Source organism: Larus michahellis, chromosome 20, assembly GCF_964199755.1.
Source record: "Larus michahellis chromosome 20, bLarMic1.1, whole genome shotgun sequence".
NCBI classification, from domain to species: Eukaryota; Metazoa; Chordata; class Aves; order Charadriiformes; family Laridae; genus Larus; species Larus michahellis.
This window is the reverse complement of record NC_133915.1, coordinates 2,881,621-2,903,465: the sequence shown is the minus strand read 5'-3', so window position 1 is coordinate 2,903,465 and position 21,845 is coordinate 2,881,621. Positions and strand designations below refer to the sequence as shown.

Genomic DNA, 21,845 nt, shown 5'->3' with positions numbered 1-21,845 from the left:
ATAATAAGTTATGTTAACGTGCGGTAAGTTTTGCTGTAAATGCGCTACTCTTAGGCTGTCATAAATTGGTCCAGAACTCAAGTCCATCTCCGGGCAACACTTCCAGTCACCTCCAGGAAACCTTTGCCCGAATTGAAAAGTCAAAGTCTGGTCAAAGTAAGTAGATTTCTAAATTTTGTTCTGCAAACAGAATTATTTCAAGTTATGTCAAGCTCAACAAATCAGCTGGACAATGAAAAAAGAACTCATATTGCGACCACCCTAAACCAGTCAAACTACACTACTTCATGGACACATGATTGACCACTCTGAAACCATGGGGAGTGTCGTGATTGCTTATTATCTTAAAATAATGTTCTAAATTATATTCCCCAAAAGTTCTGTCTTCTCAGATCTGCTTTATCATTGCTAACACAGTAAAAGACATTCTAAGAACTGCTCTTCTCAAAGGCAGAATGGAGGGCTCCCGTCACACCACCCAGCTCCTACACAGCAGCCTTTCTTGTCCACCATACGGGTTTTGCTACAAAGTCACCTTTTTCTCAAGAGCCAGACGATGGATTTCTTGCAGATGTGGGAAGTGTTTCTTATTTATCTTCATGATAAAGCAGGCGCTTCGTGAAAATAACCTTATTGCAATATATCCCTGTGATTAAAAAAACATGAGCTAATTAATCAATTGAAAACGGCTACCACTAATATTAGTTGGTTCTCCCTAAAATCTTTAGGACAACCGAGAAGCAACACCAAGTGGCTACACAGACCACGACTGTGGAACGACTCTGCATGGACATTGTCACCTTTGGGGAATGGAAGCAGCCTGCCCACACTAACGTCTGTCCATAAGACTGGAAGGATCTTTGCCGACAGACTTCTGCTGCACTCGCTATACGAGGGTGATGGCAGCCCATTCTCAACTCTGACCTCACTGAGGTCAATGACATTCTGCTCACTGTCGTGAACCACCGCCACAGGTTTCTTTATGAGTCTTTGAAATGGACAGTCATATGGGTGAAACAAAAGATGGCCTAAGAGGAGGGAAGGTGATGGAAGTCTTCAAAGAAACAGTGTTTCACAACAACTCATGGTGACAATACACTAAAATAATTTCCGAGTTTAAAGACTTCCTCAAAAATTAAGTCTTGGTAGATTCTTAGGTTTACTTACATGCACGTAGTCAATAATGGTATCAGAGGAGTACAGGCCAGAACGGACACGGATTTCAATAATGTGGTGCTCCTTGTCGATAGTCACAGCTACAGTGACATTGTGACGTTCTTGCAGGGTAAAAGTCTTTGGTAAAAAACACAAAATCATTGTTCATCATCTGGCTGGCGCCTTTAAAAGGTGTAACATAAACAAATGCTTTCTCTCAAATAAACAAGCATGATTGCTTTATGTAAATACTAAATCCCTTAACAACCCTCTAGCAGTCTCAGGAGGCCCTTGAGGTGGAGATAAGTCATGCAAGAGCGGGTCAGGCTGAGAAAGGAGGGGACAGGCCCTCGCTGCAGCCTAAGGAAAAACAACATGGGGCACCCCAGTCATTATGACTGGCAGCAGACTGCAACAGTCTCCAGATCTTAGCTTGAGCTAAGGGGACCTAAGCCCCCCCAGTTTTTGTGTTCCTGTGCACCTGCACACAACTGCCTCTTTGGCTTCTACCACTGTCACCTTGGGCAAATGCCGTTTTTCTCTGTGCTTGGCAATAAGCATCTCGTTACTTTCTTCTGTGCTCTCCTTCCTACTACGTTCACCCCCTGCCCAGGAATCTCATGCACTTTCAAGGAGTACCCGCACTACAAGGCTTCTCAGTCTACTTACCTCCAATGCAGAAGTCTGAGTCCAAAAGACTCCCAGCAAAACGAGGACTGCAGCCTGGAAAAGGAAGAAGCATTCTCACTCAACAGAAACACCAGGCAGTGCCACAAAAAAACCCCAAAAACCAGTCTGTGAACGGAGGGAAGCAGCTGTAGCATCAGTTTGAAAAATGACCCCCTTAACACATGTATTTATTAGTTGTAAACAGTTACAGCTCTTCGTTGTAAAATTCTTGCATTTAGGCTCTCTGTTGCCTGTAACCAAAAAAGCAGAATGATAGCTTACACATTACATGTTTTTTATTTTTCAGAAGTCACACTCCCTGGTACCATGTTACTTCTGGATGTGTCTCCGCAACTGTAATTACTAAATCCAAACTACATCCCCCGTCTGAACTGTAATCCAAGTTCTGCACTCTTTGCTCAAATGATGCTTCCACTGACTCCCAGGGGTTACTGCACACCCAGGAAACGCAAGCTTCCCACTGAACAACCCACAGTAACAATACACAGATCATATTAGTCCCAGTACTGTACCACTTACTTGAGCATCTTCTTCTCTGTCCTCTTATTTTTAAAAATAAGGAACTTTTAAAAATATATGTTCAATAAAAATGGATATACTCACAAATCCGTTCATTTTTCTTTCAGATAAGAACAAGAGGCTGCAGAAAGTAAGAATGAAAGAAAATCCCAGAGACCTTCAACTTTTATATCTTGCTGGAGGTGTGGGAAACAATTGACAGAACTTTTCTTCATGACTCGAGCAAGTCCATATCTACATGCCACACTGTGGTAAGCCTCATATCTGAATTTTGGGTTGGCACAGATAACCTGACCCCGATAGGTTAAAAGCACTCAGTAAGTCAGCTTTTGAAAAATCAATCACTCTGCAAATGGCTATTATTTACTGGTTTAAACTCAAGAGGAGTTCACACTCTTGTTGCTTCCATTTTTTAAAATATTTTAAATATTTAACAGGATATTGTCCAGAACTGAAAGTCATCAGGAATAACTCTGCTATTCATTCATACAAACTGCATTTTGTTTTCTGAAATATAACCCCTCACAGTCTGACAGTCTGCAGACAAATTCTGGAAAGGAATACCTATGTCATGGTGGGCTAGGTGCCAGTCACTGAACAGACCAATTCTTCAGCCATTTCTTCCATCTAATACATGCACGAACTCTTAACAAGAAGTGCTGCTCGTTACTGATCTCTTTCTGTGGTGTATATAACACATGCATTGAAATCAGGGACATAATTGGGAATAACAATTGTGCTTTACAAGACCATCTGGGTAAGCGCTAGCCTCCTCAGTGCACAAAGGAGTGACACAAAACTGCAGAGGATGCGTGCGTCACACAAGGTCACAAAACAAAAGGAGCAGCATGAGGATTCCTTCTTTAAAGCTACAACTGTTTTCTGGATCCTGTGAAAATGTCAGCGACCACATGACATTGCCCTGAGAAGTATTCTCCTGCGACTATGACCTTGCCCGGGCTCCTCCTCATCTGCGACTCCACGTCAGCCAGTGCCAGAACCTTGACGAATCCTACTCTACTTTCTACTAGAAAGTCATAATAGAGGCTGATTCCCTTCTAATAAAACAAGAACGCAACCTAATAGACAACACATTGCGGTAATCTCAGTCATCACAAAAAAAGGTGAAAGAGATTCTGTGGAATTCTCTCTCAGCAAACAGGCCTCAGTGAAAGAAGGACATTGCATGCATTTGCTTTATTCCACTGCATTCCACATGGAAAATGTTATCTCAAGTGTAACAAAGGTATACTGCTAAGCAATACATCAGAATACATATGAACAGCTAGCAAATTGTGACAACCACCATTAGATTAGACTAATTTGATTGGATTGATGTTACCCTCCTCTTGAAATCTTGCTCTGACCCTTCTCAAAAGAGTCTTTGTTTCTAACATTACAGATATGTCAGAAACATTCAGAGTAGATTCCAGCAGCCAAATAAACCTTTCATAGCAGGAATCTATCAGGGTTCAGGCACCACAAGCTAAACCAAAAAGCTGTCCTAAGTTTTAAATGCTTTTAAACTAAAGCTTGAATTAAATTTCCATTAGTCATTACGTCTTCGTATGCTCATTTCTTGTGAAAAACACCCAAGAAGCACAAGTTTCTGCTTTCTTAAGCACCAATAAGAGCAAAACAACCACGTAAGAGCAAAACAACATGTGAAATCGGTCATTTAGTGAAGGAGAATTACAACAATAGCCACCATCTCATGATTTTCACCTCACATTGGACTGACTGCATGTGGCTGATCCGATCAGACAAGGCCAGATGTTAATTTCTAAGAAGCACTTGACCAATTAACAACATTATTGCAAGAGAGAACATACTCTCACTTGGCTCAGGCAAAGCCTAAATATACTTCCAATAGGAAAGCCTGGCTTTTTGGAGACTTTTTCCCCATGCTTAATCCACACATCCAGAAACTTCTCTGCTAAAGAGATGTTGATGGAATATTTGGAGATTCAGGCTTCCAAGTGTGATGCATCACTGTAATGGCCAAGTTGGCTACATTTGTTGGAAGACATGGACAAAACTGATTTCCATCTCATTGCTAATGACACCACAGGGAACAGCATTATACAGTTCAGTTTCTCAGTGTCTTTCTTGAGAACTAGCCGATTTTGGATCTTGAAGGCTAAGGAGGCTAAGGTTCTGTGAAAATCGGGCACATGCCAATAAGGTAAACCCATTCAGAGGCATGAGATCTCCTGTGAGGATGCTCAGGTCCCATTTCAGCTGTGTTCCAAGTACAGAGCTGTACAGTGCACCCACATTCCAACTCTCCACAATAGCTGCACACCTTCATGGATGTTGCATGGATCTGCTCCATGTCTGAAATCAAAAGCTGAGCCCCAAAAGTTCACTCTCTGAAACAAAGTATTTCAGACCACCTTTTTCCAAGGAGTTCACTGAACCGGGGCGGGACATATTTTAAAAACACTCTGTTTATGTGATCTTCTTACCTGTGCAAAGTGTACTACTGAGTATACCACATTTCAGGAAAGTGCAAAGAGGTACACAAAGTTAAACTGGAAGTCAAAATTATTTTAATTCGATGCAGGATCAGCAGTCCCAATGTTAAAGTGCTGTGAATTTAAAACGTTCATTTCAGATTATGATTGCTTCTCTTCTTGGAGTTTTCCTGGCTCCGGCCCTTGCTAACAGGGTAAGTACAGAGCTACACGCAACTAGACACTGCCGCCTTTAGTGGTCTTTAGCTATAGCCTATGAAAAACATGTTTCTGAAAATAAAGCTGTATTTAAAGCCTGATACTTAGCAGAAAACTACTTATTGTTTTATACCAAAGAAAATATTTCAGGCCTTGATATATCAAGGGAAAGAGACGGTTGCTAGATACAGAATCAACAAAGTCTGCCTTGAGATTAGCACAAACACTGTGAAAGTCATTGTGTGGAGAGAAACAAATGTTACCCATGAAGGATCTGACCACAAAATCCAGTGAAATGCTCTCTGGAACCCTCTGCCTGCGGGTTCCGTCTGGGGAAAGAACAACAATGAATTAGTTTACTTCCCTTAGAAATTTTTCTTGCAAGCTTGATACTGAACTTCCAGTAATGTGAAAGCTTGTCTGTCTTCATAAGGTGGATGCATCAGACGCAAGAAAACCAGGGCTAGATAAAGCCTGAACGTGAGGCTTGACACAACAGTACTAAAGGCTTCCCAGCCTCCCCTCTAAGGCCAGAAGCCATCTCCCCCTCAATTGCATCCCTAAAAGCATTAATCTCCCCAAACGTGGTTACTACAGCTCTTGCTTTGTTGAGGGAAAGACCACTGGGAATCCACAAACCTAAACCCTTACCTCCTTTCATCTTTTTCAAAAATCAGAACGGCAAGAGGCACCACAGTGAGCACTCACACCGCTCTTTCCCTGACACTGGGGTCAGCACCGACTCAAAGGAGGGCTCCAAGGACTGGAAGTCTGTCTGGGACATCGAGACTGTAAGTGGCCACCACCATGGCTCGAAAACATAGAAAATAACCAAAAGGTTTTTGAAAAACACAGAATCACAGAATGGTAAGGGTTGGAAGGGACCTCTGGAGATCACCCAGTCCAACCCCCCTGCCAGAGCAGGGTCACCCAGAGCAGGTGGCACAGGAATGCGTCCAGGCGGGTTTGGAATGTCTCCAGAGACGGTGACTCCACCACCTCTCTGGGCAGCCTGTGCCAGGGCTCTGCCACCCTCAAAGGAAAGAAGTTACAGAATCACAGAATGGTTCGGGTTGGAAGGGACCTTAATGTTCATCTAGTTCCAACCCCCCTGCCGTGGGCCCGGACACCTCCCACTAGACCAGGCTGCTCAAAGCCTCATCCAGCCTGGCCTTAAAAACTTCGAGGGATGGGGCATTGACAACTTCCCTGGGCAACATGTTCCAGTGCCTCACCACCCTCACAGTAAAGAATTTCTTCCTGATATCCATCCTAAATCTACCCTCTCAGTTTGAGGCCGTTACCCTGTGTCCTATCATTACACTCCCTGATAAAGAGTCCCTCCCCATCCTTCCTGTAGGCCCCCTTCAGGTGCTGGAAGGCCGCTATAAGGTCTCCTCGGAGCCTTCTCTTCTCCAGACTGAACCCCCCCAACTCTCTCAGTCTGTCCTCATTACAGAGGTGCTCCAGCCCTCGGATCATCCTCGTGGCCCTCTGCTGGACCCACTCCAACACGTCCATGTCCTTCTTGTGTAGAGGACTCCAGAGCTGGACGCAGTACTCCAGGTGGGGTCTCACGAGAGTGGAGTAGAGGGGGAGAATGACCTCCCTTGACCTGCTGGCCATGCTTCTCCTGATGCAGCCCAGGATACGATTGGCTTTCTGGGCTGCTAGTGCACTCTGACGGCTCTTGTTGAGCCTCTTGCCCACCAGCACCCCCAAGTCCTTTTCTTCAGGGCTGCTCTCAAATCCATTCTCCGCCCAACCTGTATTTGTGCCTGGGATTGCCATGACCCAGATGGAGGACCTTGCACTTGGTCTTGTTGAACTTCATGAGGTTCGCATGGGCCCACCTCTCCAGCCTGTCGAGGTCCCTCTGGGTGGCATTCCTTCCCTCCAGCGTGTCAGCTGCCCCACACAGCTTGGCGTCGCCGGCAAACTTGCTGAGGGTGCACTCTATGCCACTGTCCATGTTACTGACAAAGATGTTAAACAAGACCAGTCCCAGTACTGATCCTTGAGGGAATCCACTTGTCACTGGCCTCCACTTGGACATGGACCCATTGACAGCCACTCTTTGGGTGCAGCCATCAAGCCAGTTCCTTATCCACTGAGTGGTCCATCCATCAAATTCGTGCTTTTCCAATTTAGAGACCAGGATGTTGTGTGGCACAGTGTCAAACGCTTTGCATAAGTCCAGGTAGATAACATCAGTTGCTCTCCCCTTATCTACCAATGCTGTGGCAACACCATACAAGGCCACCAAATTTGTAAGGCACGATTCGCCTTTGGTGAAGCCATGTTGGCTATCACCGATCACCTCCTTATTTTCCATGTGCCTTAGCAGAGTTTCCAGGACGATCCACTCCATGATCTTGCCAGGCACAGAGGTAAGACTGACCAGTCTGTAGTTCCATGGGTCATCCTTTTTTCCTGTTTTGAAAATGGGGGTTATGTTTCCCCTTTTCCAATCAGCAGGAACTTCAACAATTTCCTCCTCGTGTTTAGGTGGAACGTCCTATGGTCAAGTTTGTGCCCATTACCCCTTGTCCTGTCCCCGGGCACCATTGAAAAGAGCCTGGCCCCATCTTCCTGGCACCCCCCCTTGAAGTATTTATAAGCATTGATAAGATCCCCCCTCAGTCTTCCCTTCTCCAGACTAAAATGACCTAAATCACTCAGCCTTTCCTCATCGGAGAGATGTTCCAGTCCCCTCAGCATCTTGGTAGCCCTTTGCTGCACCCTCTCCAGCAGTTCCCTGTCCTTCTGGAACCGGGGAGCCCAGAACTGGACCCAGGGCTCCAGATGGGGCCTCCCCAGGGCAGGGCAGAGCAGAGGGGGAGGATGACCTCCCTCCACCTGCTGGCCACGCTCTTCCTGATGCCCCCAGGATGCCATTGGCCTTCTTGGCCACCAGGGCCCATTGCTGGCTCATGGTCATCCCGTTGTCCCCCAGGACTCCCAGGTCTCTTTCCACAGAGCTGCTCTCCAGCAGGTCACCCCCAACCTGTGCTGGTGCAGGGGGTTATTCCTCCCCAGGGGCAGCACCCTACACTTGCCCTCGTTGAATTCCATAAGGTGCCTCTCCGCCCAGATCTCCAGCCTGTCCAGGTCTCTCTGGACGGTGGCACAGCCTTCTGGGGTGTCAGCCACCCCCCCCAGCTTTGTGTCACCAGCAAACCCGCTGAGGGTGCACTCTGTCCCTTCATCCAGGTCATTGATGAATATATTGAAGCAGACTGGACCCAGTACTGACCCCTGGGGAACACCACTTGTCACTGAACTTGAACTAGACTCTGTGCCCCTAATCACAACTCTTTGAGTTCTATCTTTCAACCAGTTTTCAATCCACCCCACTGTCCATGCATCTAACCCACACTTGCGAAGCTTCCTTCTAAGGATGCTTTGGGAGACTGTGTTGAACGCATTGTCAAGGTAGACAATGTCCGCTGCCCTCCCCTCATCTATCCATCCAGTCATTCCATCATAGAAGGTTATGAGATAGGCAAAAATTATTTCCCCTTGGTGAATCCATGTTGAGTACTTTTGATAGCTTTCTTTTCCTCCACATGCCTTGAGATGATGCTGAGAACGAGCTGTTCCATCACCTTTCCAGGGATGGAGGTAAACTTCAACAACCTGAGCTTCAAACTAAGTTTCAACAAAACATAAGAAGATTTTAGAGGAGATGCTGAAGAACATTCCCACTTCACCATTGTTTCTGCTGTACTGTCTGCTGCACTGATGTTTTCAGCAGTGAATTCCTTCCCCTGACTTAAGGACTATAACGCATCATACACGTGGCATTACTGGAGAAGGCAATTTACCTTTTACCAAAGTCCCTTGTCAGCCTCCACGACACATGCACCTGGACAACATAATTGAAAGAACAATATTTTCCTTCCCTATCATTATTTGGACTGTAGAAAGCCCTTTTTTTGAACAAGTACTTCTCTCTGGCAATCCGCTTATCTTCCACGGTATATTGTTTGCAACAAAACGCTTTTTTTTCTTTTTTATTTCAACAGGGCTACGTAGCAACCAAGGTACTTTCAAAACACATCCGCACCATTGCTAAAATAGACAAGAGGTTTTTCTTTGATAAACCCTTTCCTGCACCACCTCGAGGACACCAGGTAGGATGGTGAATGACAGTGGTGAGAAAGCTGAAGACAAGTTCCTCAGCAGAGCTAAGAAACACACAAATTTGCACACAGATGCTGAACTACATTTTTGGGTTTTCCAAATGTTGCTTTCTGTGTTTGTCTCTGATGCTTTAGGGACATAGTCCTCACAAACTTCCTCCCAGAGAGAATCGCTTCATTATCTCAAGAAACAGACTCCAAAGTTTGCGCGCATATGGAAAACGCATTCAAGCTCTGTGCAATTGCAAAGAGACAGATGCACTATTGCTCTCATCAACCCAGCAATCAAGCCGCAAGTAACACAACTGATAAGTGCATTAAATGCAGCTTGGAGTTGACTACGGGTGGTCCTGAACTGTCTTTGAAGAACGTTTAACACAGGAAGCAAAAAAGCATACCCTCACCAATCAGAAGTGCAGTTGGGAATCTGAAAGAATCAAACCAGAGCTGGGACTAGTTGCTTCAACTAAGACGATCACGTCTGAAACGCCGTCTGTCTGGAAAATACCAGACCTTCACCTTCCCTCCTGGCTCAGAGGCCCTTCTGCTGGAGTTTGAAAGGAGTTGCTCCAAGAGACACTTTACCCGTTCTCCTGACAGTCAAGGGCTACTCTAAATAAAGGATGCAGCAGCCTGGTCGGTTCAGGAAAATGGTTCTGGGGTCTTGAATAGTTAACTGACATGAAAACCAAAGCAAAACTGCACCCCAAAGTAGGTTATTATCCCCTCCAAAGAAAAGCAGCCACATGGTTGCAGTATTTAAACACAGTTCCTGTCTGACTTGCCTTGTAGTTTGTGGAGGGAATCTCCTCTCCTTTTCCAATGTCACACTGCATTTTCCCTGACATCAAGCAGGCACAGCCCTCGTCACTTGCCCCTTCGCATGTCACTGGGAAATGTCTTTCTGGGGCCCTTGGAGCCCTTGAAAACTATGGGCCACACTCTGTAACAGGTGATGGTTTAAAGGCCCCTGAGGCAGCAGGGGTCTGACCTGAGCAGGGCCTATGGCACAGCACAACATCACACACCCCCGGCTGTCACAGCCCTGTGTGCAAAGGGAGCAGCAGCCTTGTAGGAAAACAGGGGGACCCTCTCCTGGGCTCAAACCAGAGGGTCCACGGTCCCCTTGGCAGGGAATACCTGGGCACGGATGTTTCTGGCAAGGGATGACGCCTGCCCCAATACCATCCTTGTTGTCATAGCCCTGAGAGCAAAAGGGGTAGGAGGCTTGCAGAGAAACTGGGATAACCACCATTTGGCATAATTTTATGTCTCAAAAGCGCCCTTTGGAATTGCAGACTCAATTCAGTGAACCTGAGACCAGATTTAATTTAAAATTGTACTTGCAGGACCGCTTAGAAGTTATTTTTATGCACTAAAGCCCCCTACCTCTATTAATAATATGCTGGATTCCAGTTGAAAAGTAATTTTGCAACCTTTACCTGCCACAGACTCGGGCTGCACACAGAATTAAATGAGCAACTTGACAAAAACCTCCGTAACTGAATGATCACCTCTTTCAATGAGTATTTGTATCACCACAGAAAAGAAGCTGAGGCAAGGAGAGAAAAAAATTATTCTTGCCACCTCAAAGAACAAAGACACCCACAGACTGGCACATGTATGACGCTTTTCAGCTTGAACTGCCTATTTATCGTAAAATAATTTTCAGTGGCAATGTGGTATTTGGGCCAAATATTCTGGCGGGCCCTATGGTTACATGGTAACATACAGTACATTTTGGGAAGTACAAAGGCTCTTGTTTATTTTGTATTTTGTCTACTGTAAGGCTTTTCTTTTCAACCCGAGGCTATCTCTGGTCTGAAGTTTGGTGTGAATTTTCAAAAGTAATTAGTACATGTCAGAAAGTTACTTAAGTTACTTTAAAACATGTTTAATTTTTCACGGCAAATGGATTCTTATCTGATAATCATCAGACTCGGGAAGGTCAAAATTTGCAGAAGTATAATCCCCGTATTTATGAAGTAGTTACAGCAGGAAATACTTTCCAGTGACAGGCAGACAGGGATGCAAATGGCAAAATAATTTTATTTCAACACTTAACCGTTCCACTTATATACATCTGAAAACATATATAAGGTGGACAGTTCACCTTGTGCATTCTACCTGCACCGGCATCAGCTCTGCAGTCAAGATGAAACTCACTGTGAGTATGCATGCTTTTTCTTCCTTAGAAACTAAAACTTTGATTCAAAACCATTGCCTTTCTCTCTCAGAAGTGCCTGTGTCTGTCTGTAACAGAAAGGTATTCTCTGGGGAGATTTTCCTCCTCCAGAGTGAGCAACTCAGACCCTATTAACCTAATCAGATGAAGAGGTAAGGATTTTTTTAAAGGCTTAGCTATACATTATTTGATCTACAGGAAGCCTAATCCATGTCCATTTTTGTCAATGCTTTTGCAAAACCAGAGCGATGCACTAATGGATCAACCGCTTTCTTGTAATGCCCAACCAGAAGAAATTTACATTCCTTCTCCCCATCCCGGTGAAGTATCTGTATGCCTCTGTACAGGTCTCAGAAGCAACTTCAGAGTCGGCTCTTAAAAAAGCAACCTCCTACCTTCCCAGTTTGCGTTATTCTAGGGTAAAGCAAGGATGACTCATTTTAGGTGACTACTGTAATTCCAGTATGAAACCAAAAAAGGATCCAAAGAGTACACTTTAACACCAGATCAGGAAAAAGGCACTAGCTTTCTCACGACCAGATTTGTCAGCCAGACCTGCAGCTACAATTTTGTTTTCGATTTTGATTTCAGATCGTGACTACCGTCCTTCTTGGACTCTTGCTGACTCCAGCCCTTGCTGAATACGTGAGTATACTGACCAAGTTACACATCCATTGCTGCTGTTTTCTAGATTCCCTCCTTCTAGAATTTTCCTTGCTTCTTTCCCCATCCCTTTGGAGGATAGGAATGTAAAACTTCTTTCATGCACAAAACTCTACAGCCACCAGGAGACAGTTGTAAGATACAGAAATTATTCGCTGAATCTATTACAAGAATTCTTACGGCTACTCCAGAATGCCACAGCCTTATTTTGTTGTCATTTTGAAAAGACGGTGGTCACTAGAGGTGCTCCCTGTGGGCCACACTTTTTCTGTTCTAGCAGTGTTTTTCTAAAGCTCTGGGCAGATAACTGGCTCTAACTTGAAAGTCTAAAAGGGTTGTTTAATTTTGTTCTCTAGTTTCCGCAAAAAGGTGGAAGCCAGCCAATCATAACCAAGCAATTCACCATTGTCGGAGGCTTCCAAATTCTGACCCTCAACAGGGAATGGCGCGTGGCAACTATCGAGCAAAGGAGCAACCAAGGATCATGGAAAACCATTTGGAACTACAATCTGGTGAGTGGCAAGGAGCACGCTTTTTTCCGAAAACGTACAAGACGACCAGCTCCTATACAGAGATGACCAAAATATAGGATTTGTTTCTTTATTCTTAACACCGAGTCCAAGTTTTGGGGTCAAAACTATCTGCATTTATTGCTTTTTTTTAAATGCAGATGTTATCCCAATCTCCGTTCTTGAAAAACTGAATTCCTTATTGTCAAAAACTTTATTTTACAGGGCTACATTGCAAGCAGAGTGCTGTCACAGGGAACTTGCTACATTTCCGTAATGAACAGAAATGTGATACCTCGCTTTGATACCCTCATCACGCTGGCTGAGCAGAACATGGTAAGATGAAACAGGAGTAGTTGCTTGCAAAGTTGTAGGGTGATGCAAAGGAAACATTGTTCTTTTCTTTTAAACCCACAGTTACTTTAAAAGCCATTTAGATCACGCCATTGAGTATGAAGTACCATATTGATTAGACTTGTGTCGGGTCGATGGTTGGACTCGATGATCCGAAAGGTCCCTTCCAAATTAGACAATTCTAGGAATCTACGATGATTCTATGAAGCATTGGAGGAGGGTTTTCCTGTTTTTTTCTGATGCTGTAGATTACTTAGATTATTTTGACGATGTTTTAAAAGATTATTTAGACAGACTGCTTTTTAAACAATTTGTTACGCTTAAAGATTTTATATTTTTGGCATGGTGCTCTTCATCATCTCAGTCTTTGAAGGCTACAAATCCCATTTTTCTAGGCAGCTCTAGCTGAGGAAGAGCAAATAATCCAGTAATGAGGAAAAAAGTTTAAATAAGGTTTCAAGCTTTCCAAACTTCTTCAAAAGAACCAAGCACCCTACGAGCACAAGTTCAGCCCACACAATGAGCCACAGACATTTTAAACCCGATTTTAGCATTCAGCATACTAACCTTTTGTAGACACTGGCTTGTCTGGAAGCCTGAGAACTGAGTCCTTGTAAAAATCCTGGCTTTAAAGGACAAGAAGGCATGGTGGGGAAGAAAAAGGGAAGAGTTCACGCGGGTACCGGCCTGAGCAAAACCATTCGGCTCTAGCTAGTTCTAGGCTTGCTTGCACTACGGTGCATCTCACTGCCCCCCCCGAGGCTTATCTCAACTCCTTGCTTAGCAGCAAGAAGGAAGCATATTGGAGTGGGCATTCAGGAACCCTTTGATAAGATTCCACCAGAACTTTGAAAGCCTACATCAATCCCCGTCATCCCTGCTAAGTGTGCCTTTACCCTGGAGTTCTTCAAGCTGTTTCTTGACTGTGCTTTTTCTTTCCTGAGAGGATGAGATTTTCACAAGTGGCAGGATTTTCTTTTTCTGAACAGCCACGTGGCTTGGGGCTTTGCTGTGGGAATGGTTTTTCAAGAGAAAAAGAGTAGGTGCCTCAACTGGCCCCTCTTCCCAGCTACGTTTTCTATGAGGAAGTTTAGGTCTGCAGGTTGCTAGGGAACAGCTGGAAACCTTCCATGGCGTTAATTATTTCTGGGCAGTAATATCTAAAAATACTTCTGAGTCATTTCAATACAAAATTGGGTTTTTCGTTTTGGAACATTGCTTTGCAGATGCTGTTGTTCAGACCTCCATTTTCCTTTAGGGCCTAAGAGAGCACCTCTATAGTCAACAGCCTTTCCCCCATATTAATTGTCTGAGCCCAAACAGGAATCCGGTGGCTGGAGCTGAATAAGGAGAGGTGCAAAGCAGCAGGAAGCCTAGGGCATCAGAGAAAAGGCAGGCGTCCAGACACTTTGTCCAGACAACGGAGCGCTCAAGTAGGAAAAGATAGCTGAAATTCATTTGAAACAAAGCACTCTGGAGCAGTTCAGAAAAAGCTGCCCCACTGAGACACTCCGAGTTCTCAAACAGGTCATAAGCAACACTTGCACATAATTTTACTGTAAATGCATCTGCCCTGCGTTGCTGCTGCCCTCTTTGGCTCCCCTGTCAGAAGGCTGAATGAACAGCCTTCCCCTTCCAGGCTTCCAAGTTACAACCTGAGCAAAGGAATACGCGTAGCATTAAGCAGATTGAGGCATTCATTGATCCTGCTGAGTGATGTTCTTTGATGTTTAGGGCCTGAGAGGTCAAGGACAACCTGCAAGGGAGATCACGTTTGTCGTCAAGGGCCCTGTCCTTGACCTCTCCTCTTACGGAACAGACATCATGGCTATGTGCAGAGGACTCACAACCTACCTGACTTACGAAGTTTACGGTGAGTGCAAGCAAATGAACTACCAACCAGGCATTTTTTCCCCTTGGGCAATAATACACAAATGCTGCTCTTCCAACTAGAGATGGGCACAAATCAAGAACCTCAGGAGTTGCAGAAAGGGTTCAGTACCTCTGCAGATCAGCATTGGAACAGTGCTGAGTCACAACCTCCATAAATGGTGAATTTCAGAGGTGGAAGGATTGCTTTACCTAGGAGTTTAAAGACCTACACACTTCACAGGATTCGCCAGTCATGTCAAAGCCTGTCAGGGCCTGTGAACTGGCACTAGCATAACCGTATAGCGGACAGCAATAGATACTAACAGTGTAGAGTGTAATAGTGCCCCTCGCTACTGGAAAACCAAAAGAATACGGAATAGCAAGTCTTTGTGATCATTCATTTCTGATCCAGTTGTGTTTGGTGACTCCAGAGGAATCTTCCACTATCCATGTAAAATATTTCTATTACAGCAGTTATTAAAAACATTGCTCCCTCAGAGTAATAACATGCACGGTCGGTAGGATGCCAGCCATTGCTATGGAGACTAGTATAAATCAACTGCCTTGCTGTGGGTGCCATAATCACATCCTGATCACTTGCAATAGAATTTCTTGTATCGTGGGGAAAAAAAAGGAAATTCTTTTAAAATGTATATATAGGAACTCAGTTTAACTCAGAGGAGTTAATCCTGAAGCACCAGCAAAGTACTCTGAGCCTTACTGCAAGCCGATTGCCTGCAAACCCTGTCACGAGAAAGACGCTCTGCAGATCAGGCACAGGATGTGGCATCCAGACATAGCAGCAGTTCCACCCGCTCACTGCTTGCTTTGCTAATTGCTTTGGTACTCGAGATGGCTCAATTTGATTACAAATGCAAGTGCAGCATGCCAGGTATTAAGGGCTGCCGATGAATTCAAAGAGCACTTAACACCATCTTAGCTATGACCTCATGGTATTTTTTCTTTCTTTTCTTGTTTTTAAAGGACCACAAAATACATACAATTACGGATCATGCACTGTACTTGATGTCCTGCAACTCGTGGACCTCAAGTACTGTCAGGCAAATAACAAGGGCCCAATCCAAGGCTATCAACCTTTCTGAAGCAAGCACGGATGCCCAATAGCTGCTGTACAACCCCAATGCTGTTCTTCCCTGGCATCTCCTCTTTCGAGAGATTCCTTCTTGATGCTTCAGATCAATTGGCAACCATATCTTTCAATTAAAGACCTTTAGCATGGATTAACTCTGGCTAGTTTCTCATTACTATAGCCTTTATCATCTATGAACGCATCCTGAAAATATTTTGATTGCATCTCTTCTACCCCTTGTCAGCCCTTTGAATGCGCTTTTAAAAGCCTGCTCTTAACACAGGGCACACCCACAGAGGTGGGCAAGCATCAGAGTATGTATATTACAAATACGGCACACTGAGTAGTTACCTTATGAACCTCACGAAATTCAACAAGGGCAAGTGCAGGGTGCTGCATCTGGGGAGGAATAACCCCCTGCACCAGCACAGGTTGGGGGTGACCTGCTGGAGAGCAGCTCTGTGGAAAGAGACCTGGGAGTCCTGGGGGACAACGGGATGACCGTGAGCCAGCGATGGGCCCTGGTGGCCAAGAAGGCCAATGGCATCCTGGGGGGCATCAAGAAGAGCGTGGCCAGCAGGTGGAGGGAGGTCATCCTCCCCCTCTGCTCTGCCCTGCCCTGGGGAGGCCCCATCTGGAGCCCTGGGTCCAGTTCTGGGCTCCCCGGTTCCAGAAGGACAGGGAACTGCTGGAGAGGGGACAACAAAGGGCCACCAAGATGACGAGGGGACTGGAACATCGCTCCGATGAGGAAAGGCTGAGGGATTTGGGTCTCTTCAGTCTGGAAAAAAGACAGCTGAGGGGGGATCTTATCAATGCTTATAAATACTTCAAGGGGGGTGTCAGGAGGATGGGGCCAGGCTCTTTTCAGTGGTGCTGCTCGGGGATAGGACAAGGGGTAACGGGCACAAACTTGACCGTGGGAAGTTCCATCTCAAGACGAGGAGAAACTTCTTTCCTTTGAGGGTGGTAAAGCCCTGGCACAGGCTGCCCAGAGAGGTGGGGGAGTCTCCGTCTCTGGAGACATTCCAAACCCGCCTGGACACGTTCCTGTGCCATCTGGCTCTGGGTGACCCTGCTCTGGCAGGGGGTTGGACTGGGTGATCTCCAGAGGGCCCTTCCAACCCCTGCCATTCTGTGATTCTGTGAGTTAAGACCTTCCTGTCCCTTTTCAGGGAAAGACGCCTCACGTTAAAAATCCTGATTCCTGTGGCATGAAAGGTAGAAAGGAAGAAGGAGGACACACAGAATTTGCCCTTTTTAGGGCAAGAGGGGTCTAACTTGTAGAGTTTGCAGAGTAGTTGTGCTCCCAAAATAGAGTCCTCCATTTTCCCAGTGCGTAGCAAGGACTGGCCAGAGGCATCACATTGAACACTCAGGTGGATGAAGCTTTGCTTCAAAGAGGCCTGCACAATATAAACACAATTATTGAGCCACATAAGGCAGGGCGAGATCCCCAGCTGTCTCCTCCCAAACGCCTCTAACTCAGCCTTGAAGATGCCAACAAAGCAGGCTCAGTTTTACTTCCTTCATGCTGCAATGGCACCGCAGAGACAGATAAAAGACTTATTCCATTTATGCTGCCAGGGACATGTAGAAAGAGTCTTTGTGCTTGCCTGATAGCTAGTGCGGGATTCTCCATATGTCCAATCTTCCAGCAGTATAAATTTGACATGAATCAAGCTAGCAATACGGTAATGTTTCTGCTGAATTAATGAGGACATTAGACAAAGTGTTTATGTCAGATTTGTCAGCTCTAGGCTAAGGACAAACAACGCCATCTCTACTTTGACCCACCATGAAGCCTGCTGTTAGAAAGTTAACCCTTTCCCACCCCCTCTTCCCCCCCATTTATCTTTGACTGTTGTCACCTAACGCTCAGAACTTTAAAAACTCAAGACTGATTATTTCCTCGGTTCTAACAAAAATGGCAGGTTGCCCTGGGTCGTGCAGGTGAATACAAATCTCTCTGTAAGAATACCAGCCATGCAGTGTCCCTCAGTTTCTCTTACCCTCTCACTGATCCCCACAGGCTTTATTCTGTAGCAGCTCACTTAGGCACATCTCAGGCAAAGGCATCTCAATTATCTGGGTTAGCACACATCAGTCCTAGCAGAGGAGAGAGTGAGACAGTACTTTATGGCAGCTAATCTCCTTCCTTTTTGGCATTACACAAGTTCTTTTAATTCCTTCACACGCCAGCGGTTTGCATTTTGCTCAGGCTGAGGCTAAATAAGACAGAAAGCGGCAAGAAACAAAGTTTGGGAGGGATTTTCACTTATTTTTACTCATTATACAGTACCCTAACAAAATCTTTTGGCTCTTGTCATGCCCTACTTTGCCACCTTATTGGCATTTCTCTATGTAACTCCCTCCCCAATAGGGACCGTAAAGAAGCTTTTTAGTAGCAGTATGTGCATTTTAATGCCAAACGTACATGAGTGAAAGAAAAGGAAACTTCAGCCACCTAACAAAGCAAAGCAAAGCAAAGCAACTTCTTGGCAGCAACAAAAACACACCTATGATGCTCACCACAAAAATGGAGCACAAGCGCTCTGAAGAAACTGACTTAAGACAAGGGCTCAAACAAACCTGATGCTTCAATGGAAACTTTATGGCTTGTTAGCAAGTGGAGCTGTTACACGTCTCCTGACCCCAGCCCAGAGTCCGTGCCTCCCGGCACACCCCCAACAGCATATGACACATTTGCTTCACACCACTGGGAGGAGAGTTCTGAAGAACAAGTACAGCAAGAACAGCCTCACTACAGATCTTCCAGCCCATACCATCCTCCAGCACTGCAGAAAACTACCCCAGTCCAGCAGGTGACATTTAACAGCAGAGAGCAGTTCATGGCACGTGTCCACAAAGGCATCGCCCAGGCTCTGATATGCAACAATATGGGATTTTAAGAAGCCACCGTTGCACCCTGCAGACATTCGTCTGCATTTTGCCCCTTAAAACCTAAAGGCTGCACTAGTAAGTGCCTTACTAAAGACAGTTGCTCAGTCAAAGGAGATCTGTAAACCTCATTAGGAGAGGACAATTTGACAACACAGCACGGGCCGAAGGGGGAAAAGTTTTCCATTTATCCCTTCCAGTCCAAACTCCAGTTTGGAGCACACGTCAGTAGAATTAACCTCTTCCAAAGAAAGCCTGCAAGAAGGAGCAGGGTCACTTAAGATCCCATGCCTCACCTCCGAGATACACGGTCACATTCTCCATGATTGAAAAGGGTGAGTCAGACACTGCAAATCCAGCAATGCGGTAGGATTTACTTTTAAATCCCATAGGATTATGTGAAATGTAGTCAGGAACTCTGAATCTTTCATTCTGTGCAGCTCTGCTCCCGCCTGCTGGGCACGTGTGCTTATCCTTTTGCCTTAAAGCCCATGGAAACCAACCCACAGAAGACCCTAAGAGTCATTTAAGCAAACAGTGCTTCATCAGTGCCATTTGCGTATTCACTTGCTCAAAGTTAGATGTGCGTTTCTAGATATTCACTGTTACCTTGGACTTGATCGTTTCAGGATTCATACACCTTCATGTCTCCAAGGGGCTCGTTCCTGCTGGCTAACTATCTGGTCAAACTGAACCGACTGCTACGGAGAATATTGAGTTTGCGTCCTTGTGAACGACAGGGGACTGAGAATCCGGACACCCGTACTCTTGTTTGCACTTGGTCATTAGAGCAGTCAGAGTTTTAAAAAGTATTTTCTAAGAACCTGACCTTAATTGAGTACTTTCATTTAAGAAGGGAGGTCAAACTCAGCCACCCAATTTCCAGAAGTGCTGAAAACCAGAAGCCCCTAATGATTTCCTCCACATTGCTCCAAACTCAGGATCAGTGCCACCTTTGTCTAAATTCAATTAGAGAGAAATATACCACCCTTTGAGTAGACCAGGATGAATTTGGTCCGGCTCTAAGGGAATGTAAAAAACCACTTGCAGAGGTGCTGCAAGGATGCTGTAGCCCTGGCAAAGTGCTTGGAAGTGGTTAAAGTAAGGGCAAAGCAAAGCAATACACATGCAACACTTCGTAGAGGAGGGAAGGCTGTTGAGAAGTGCACAGCCCTATTTCCTACGGCACTAACCACAGGGCACAACACTGCACCCCCTGCTCCTAGGCAGGGTTAGGCAGACATGAAAACACAAGACTTGGAAAGCAACTGCATGGCTTTCCCGGATTATGGCAGAGTTATTCCCTACACCATATTTCCTCCTGTTTTATTTAATACCTTGCAAACAATATATTTTCATCTGTAAACTGAGCCTGATATTCCTCGTCGGGAAGAGGTTGCATCCAGATGCAGAGTTAGCAGCCCTTGTTAGAACAGCTAGTGGAAGGAACTCTAATCGCCAGGAAGATAATACAATACAGCCTTACACGCTGCAGCACAGGGAAATAAAATCAAAGCGGGTCAAAGTCAGATAAAAGCAAGCGACAAGGGAGTCTGTTGAAAAATTAGAGCAACGCAGGGAAGAAAAAGGCCTTCCTGGCCACTGGGTGTCAGCCTTGACTTACACGGTGCCCAACTGAACCGTGAAGGCACACAACTCATACCCGGGGAAGTCTTGTCCTACGCCATGTGAGACAGTGCAGCTCCGCGATCCTAGCAGAGCTGTGCCGAGTTACCCCAGCTGAAGACACGGCCAGTGAATTTAAGGACAAGTCTACACTGCTGACAGGGAAGCAATTCCTGTACAATGATAATACATTTGTGATGATGACATTGGTCAGGGCAGGCAATTTGTTGCATCTCGATTATCCATGCAGGCTGCTGTAGCAGCTTCCTGAAGTGCCGTGAAAGCTTGCGAACAAGGCTTTGAGATCTCGACAGTAACGATAAAACATGAAAACCTGCTGATAACACTTTGCATCATTTTGCAGATTCTATTCATGCACCAAGGCCATCACTTGGAGCTTAATTAACTATGCTGTATGTGATTTAAACACCTTCCTGCCTGTCTCTTTCACACAAAGAATACCACACTCCCAGACCTCTGACAGCTGTTAGGTCTTTCACACAAAAGCTTCAGCCGTCACAATATTTTTGTCTCTGGCATTTTTAGCGAGCAAGGGAGGGAGGGACAGACAGACATTCCAACACCCCCTCCTGTGTCTCACATGAGCTGCCTATTATGGAGCTGCTTTTCTCCAGAGTGTTGATCCTGCTCTTACCAGACCGTAAACAAAAAGACACATGCTCAAGATAGGCACATGAAGAGGTCTAGCCCTGGAGAAAGTCAGAGTTATAGCACAAAGCACGGTGTTTCCCTTTGCCAGAAGCTCCCTCCATCTCAGAGTGCTCTAAGCTTCATCTGATGCCTCATTCCTTGGCTTTTGCCCAAGCTTTCCTGGGCCTTCTGTCAGCCTGAATCCACAGATACACAAGGAATCGGGTCTCCTCCTCCGCTCCCTTCTTCCTCTGCTAGCTTCAGGCCACTGTTATTTTCCTGAGGTACCGATTTTTATTTACTTTAATTTCTTTTGACTCCACATAGTTGTTCAGCTCAGGGCCAGTCAGAAACAACCGAAAGAGATTCTCAGTCTTCTTTTAATCTTTAGGCAGACACAGGTCATAAGCTAGCCGGCTCTGGTAGGAGCCCTAGCTCTACCTCAGATCAGAAGCTGGCCCTAAGTACTTTCCCAAGATGCTCAAAACCAGCACATCAGTCTCCAGGGAGGAAGCTTTTCTTCTATCCTTCCTATTTTCACACCCTCCATCCAGCTCATTTGCTTTGAAAAATACTAAAAAAGAATCCACGGACTAGTCTCAGCCCCTTCCTTAGGGCAGTACAAACTTCAACACCCTGTTCTGCTCCTGGCTAGCCCCTGACAAGCTCTGACTTCCAAAGGCTATCCGCTTCCTTCAGGGCTGACCAGGGTTTGGCAGCAGGACCATTTGCCCATGTCTCTGTATTATCCACATTAGAGATGATGGAGCTGGTGTACTTGCTGAGCATAGCCAGGTGTGGGAGGGAGAA

General features: G+C 45.4%; 1 protein-coding gene across 1 annotated transcript; it reads left to right on the top strand.

Moving 5' to 3' along the window:
* Window positions 1-11,873: 11,873 nt before the first annotated feature.
* LOC141733489 (gastrokine-1-like) lies at window positions 11,874-16,010 on the top strand. Its single transcript, XM_074563894.1, has 5 exons — window positions 11,874-12,014; window positions 12,389-12,544; window positions 12,767-12,877; window positions 14,630-14,768; window positions 15,752-16,010. The coding sequence occupies exons 3-5, from the start codon at window positions 12,818-12,820 to the stop codon at window positions 15,868-15,870; spliced, it is 318 nt and encodes a 105-aa protein (XP_074419995.1). The 5' UTR covers window positions 11,874-12,014; window positions 12,389-12,544; window positions 12,767-12,817; the 3' UTR covers window positions 15,871-16,010.
* The last annotated feature ends 5,835 nt before the right edge of the window (window positions 16,011-21,845 follow it).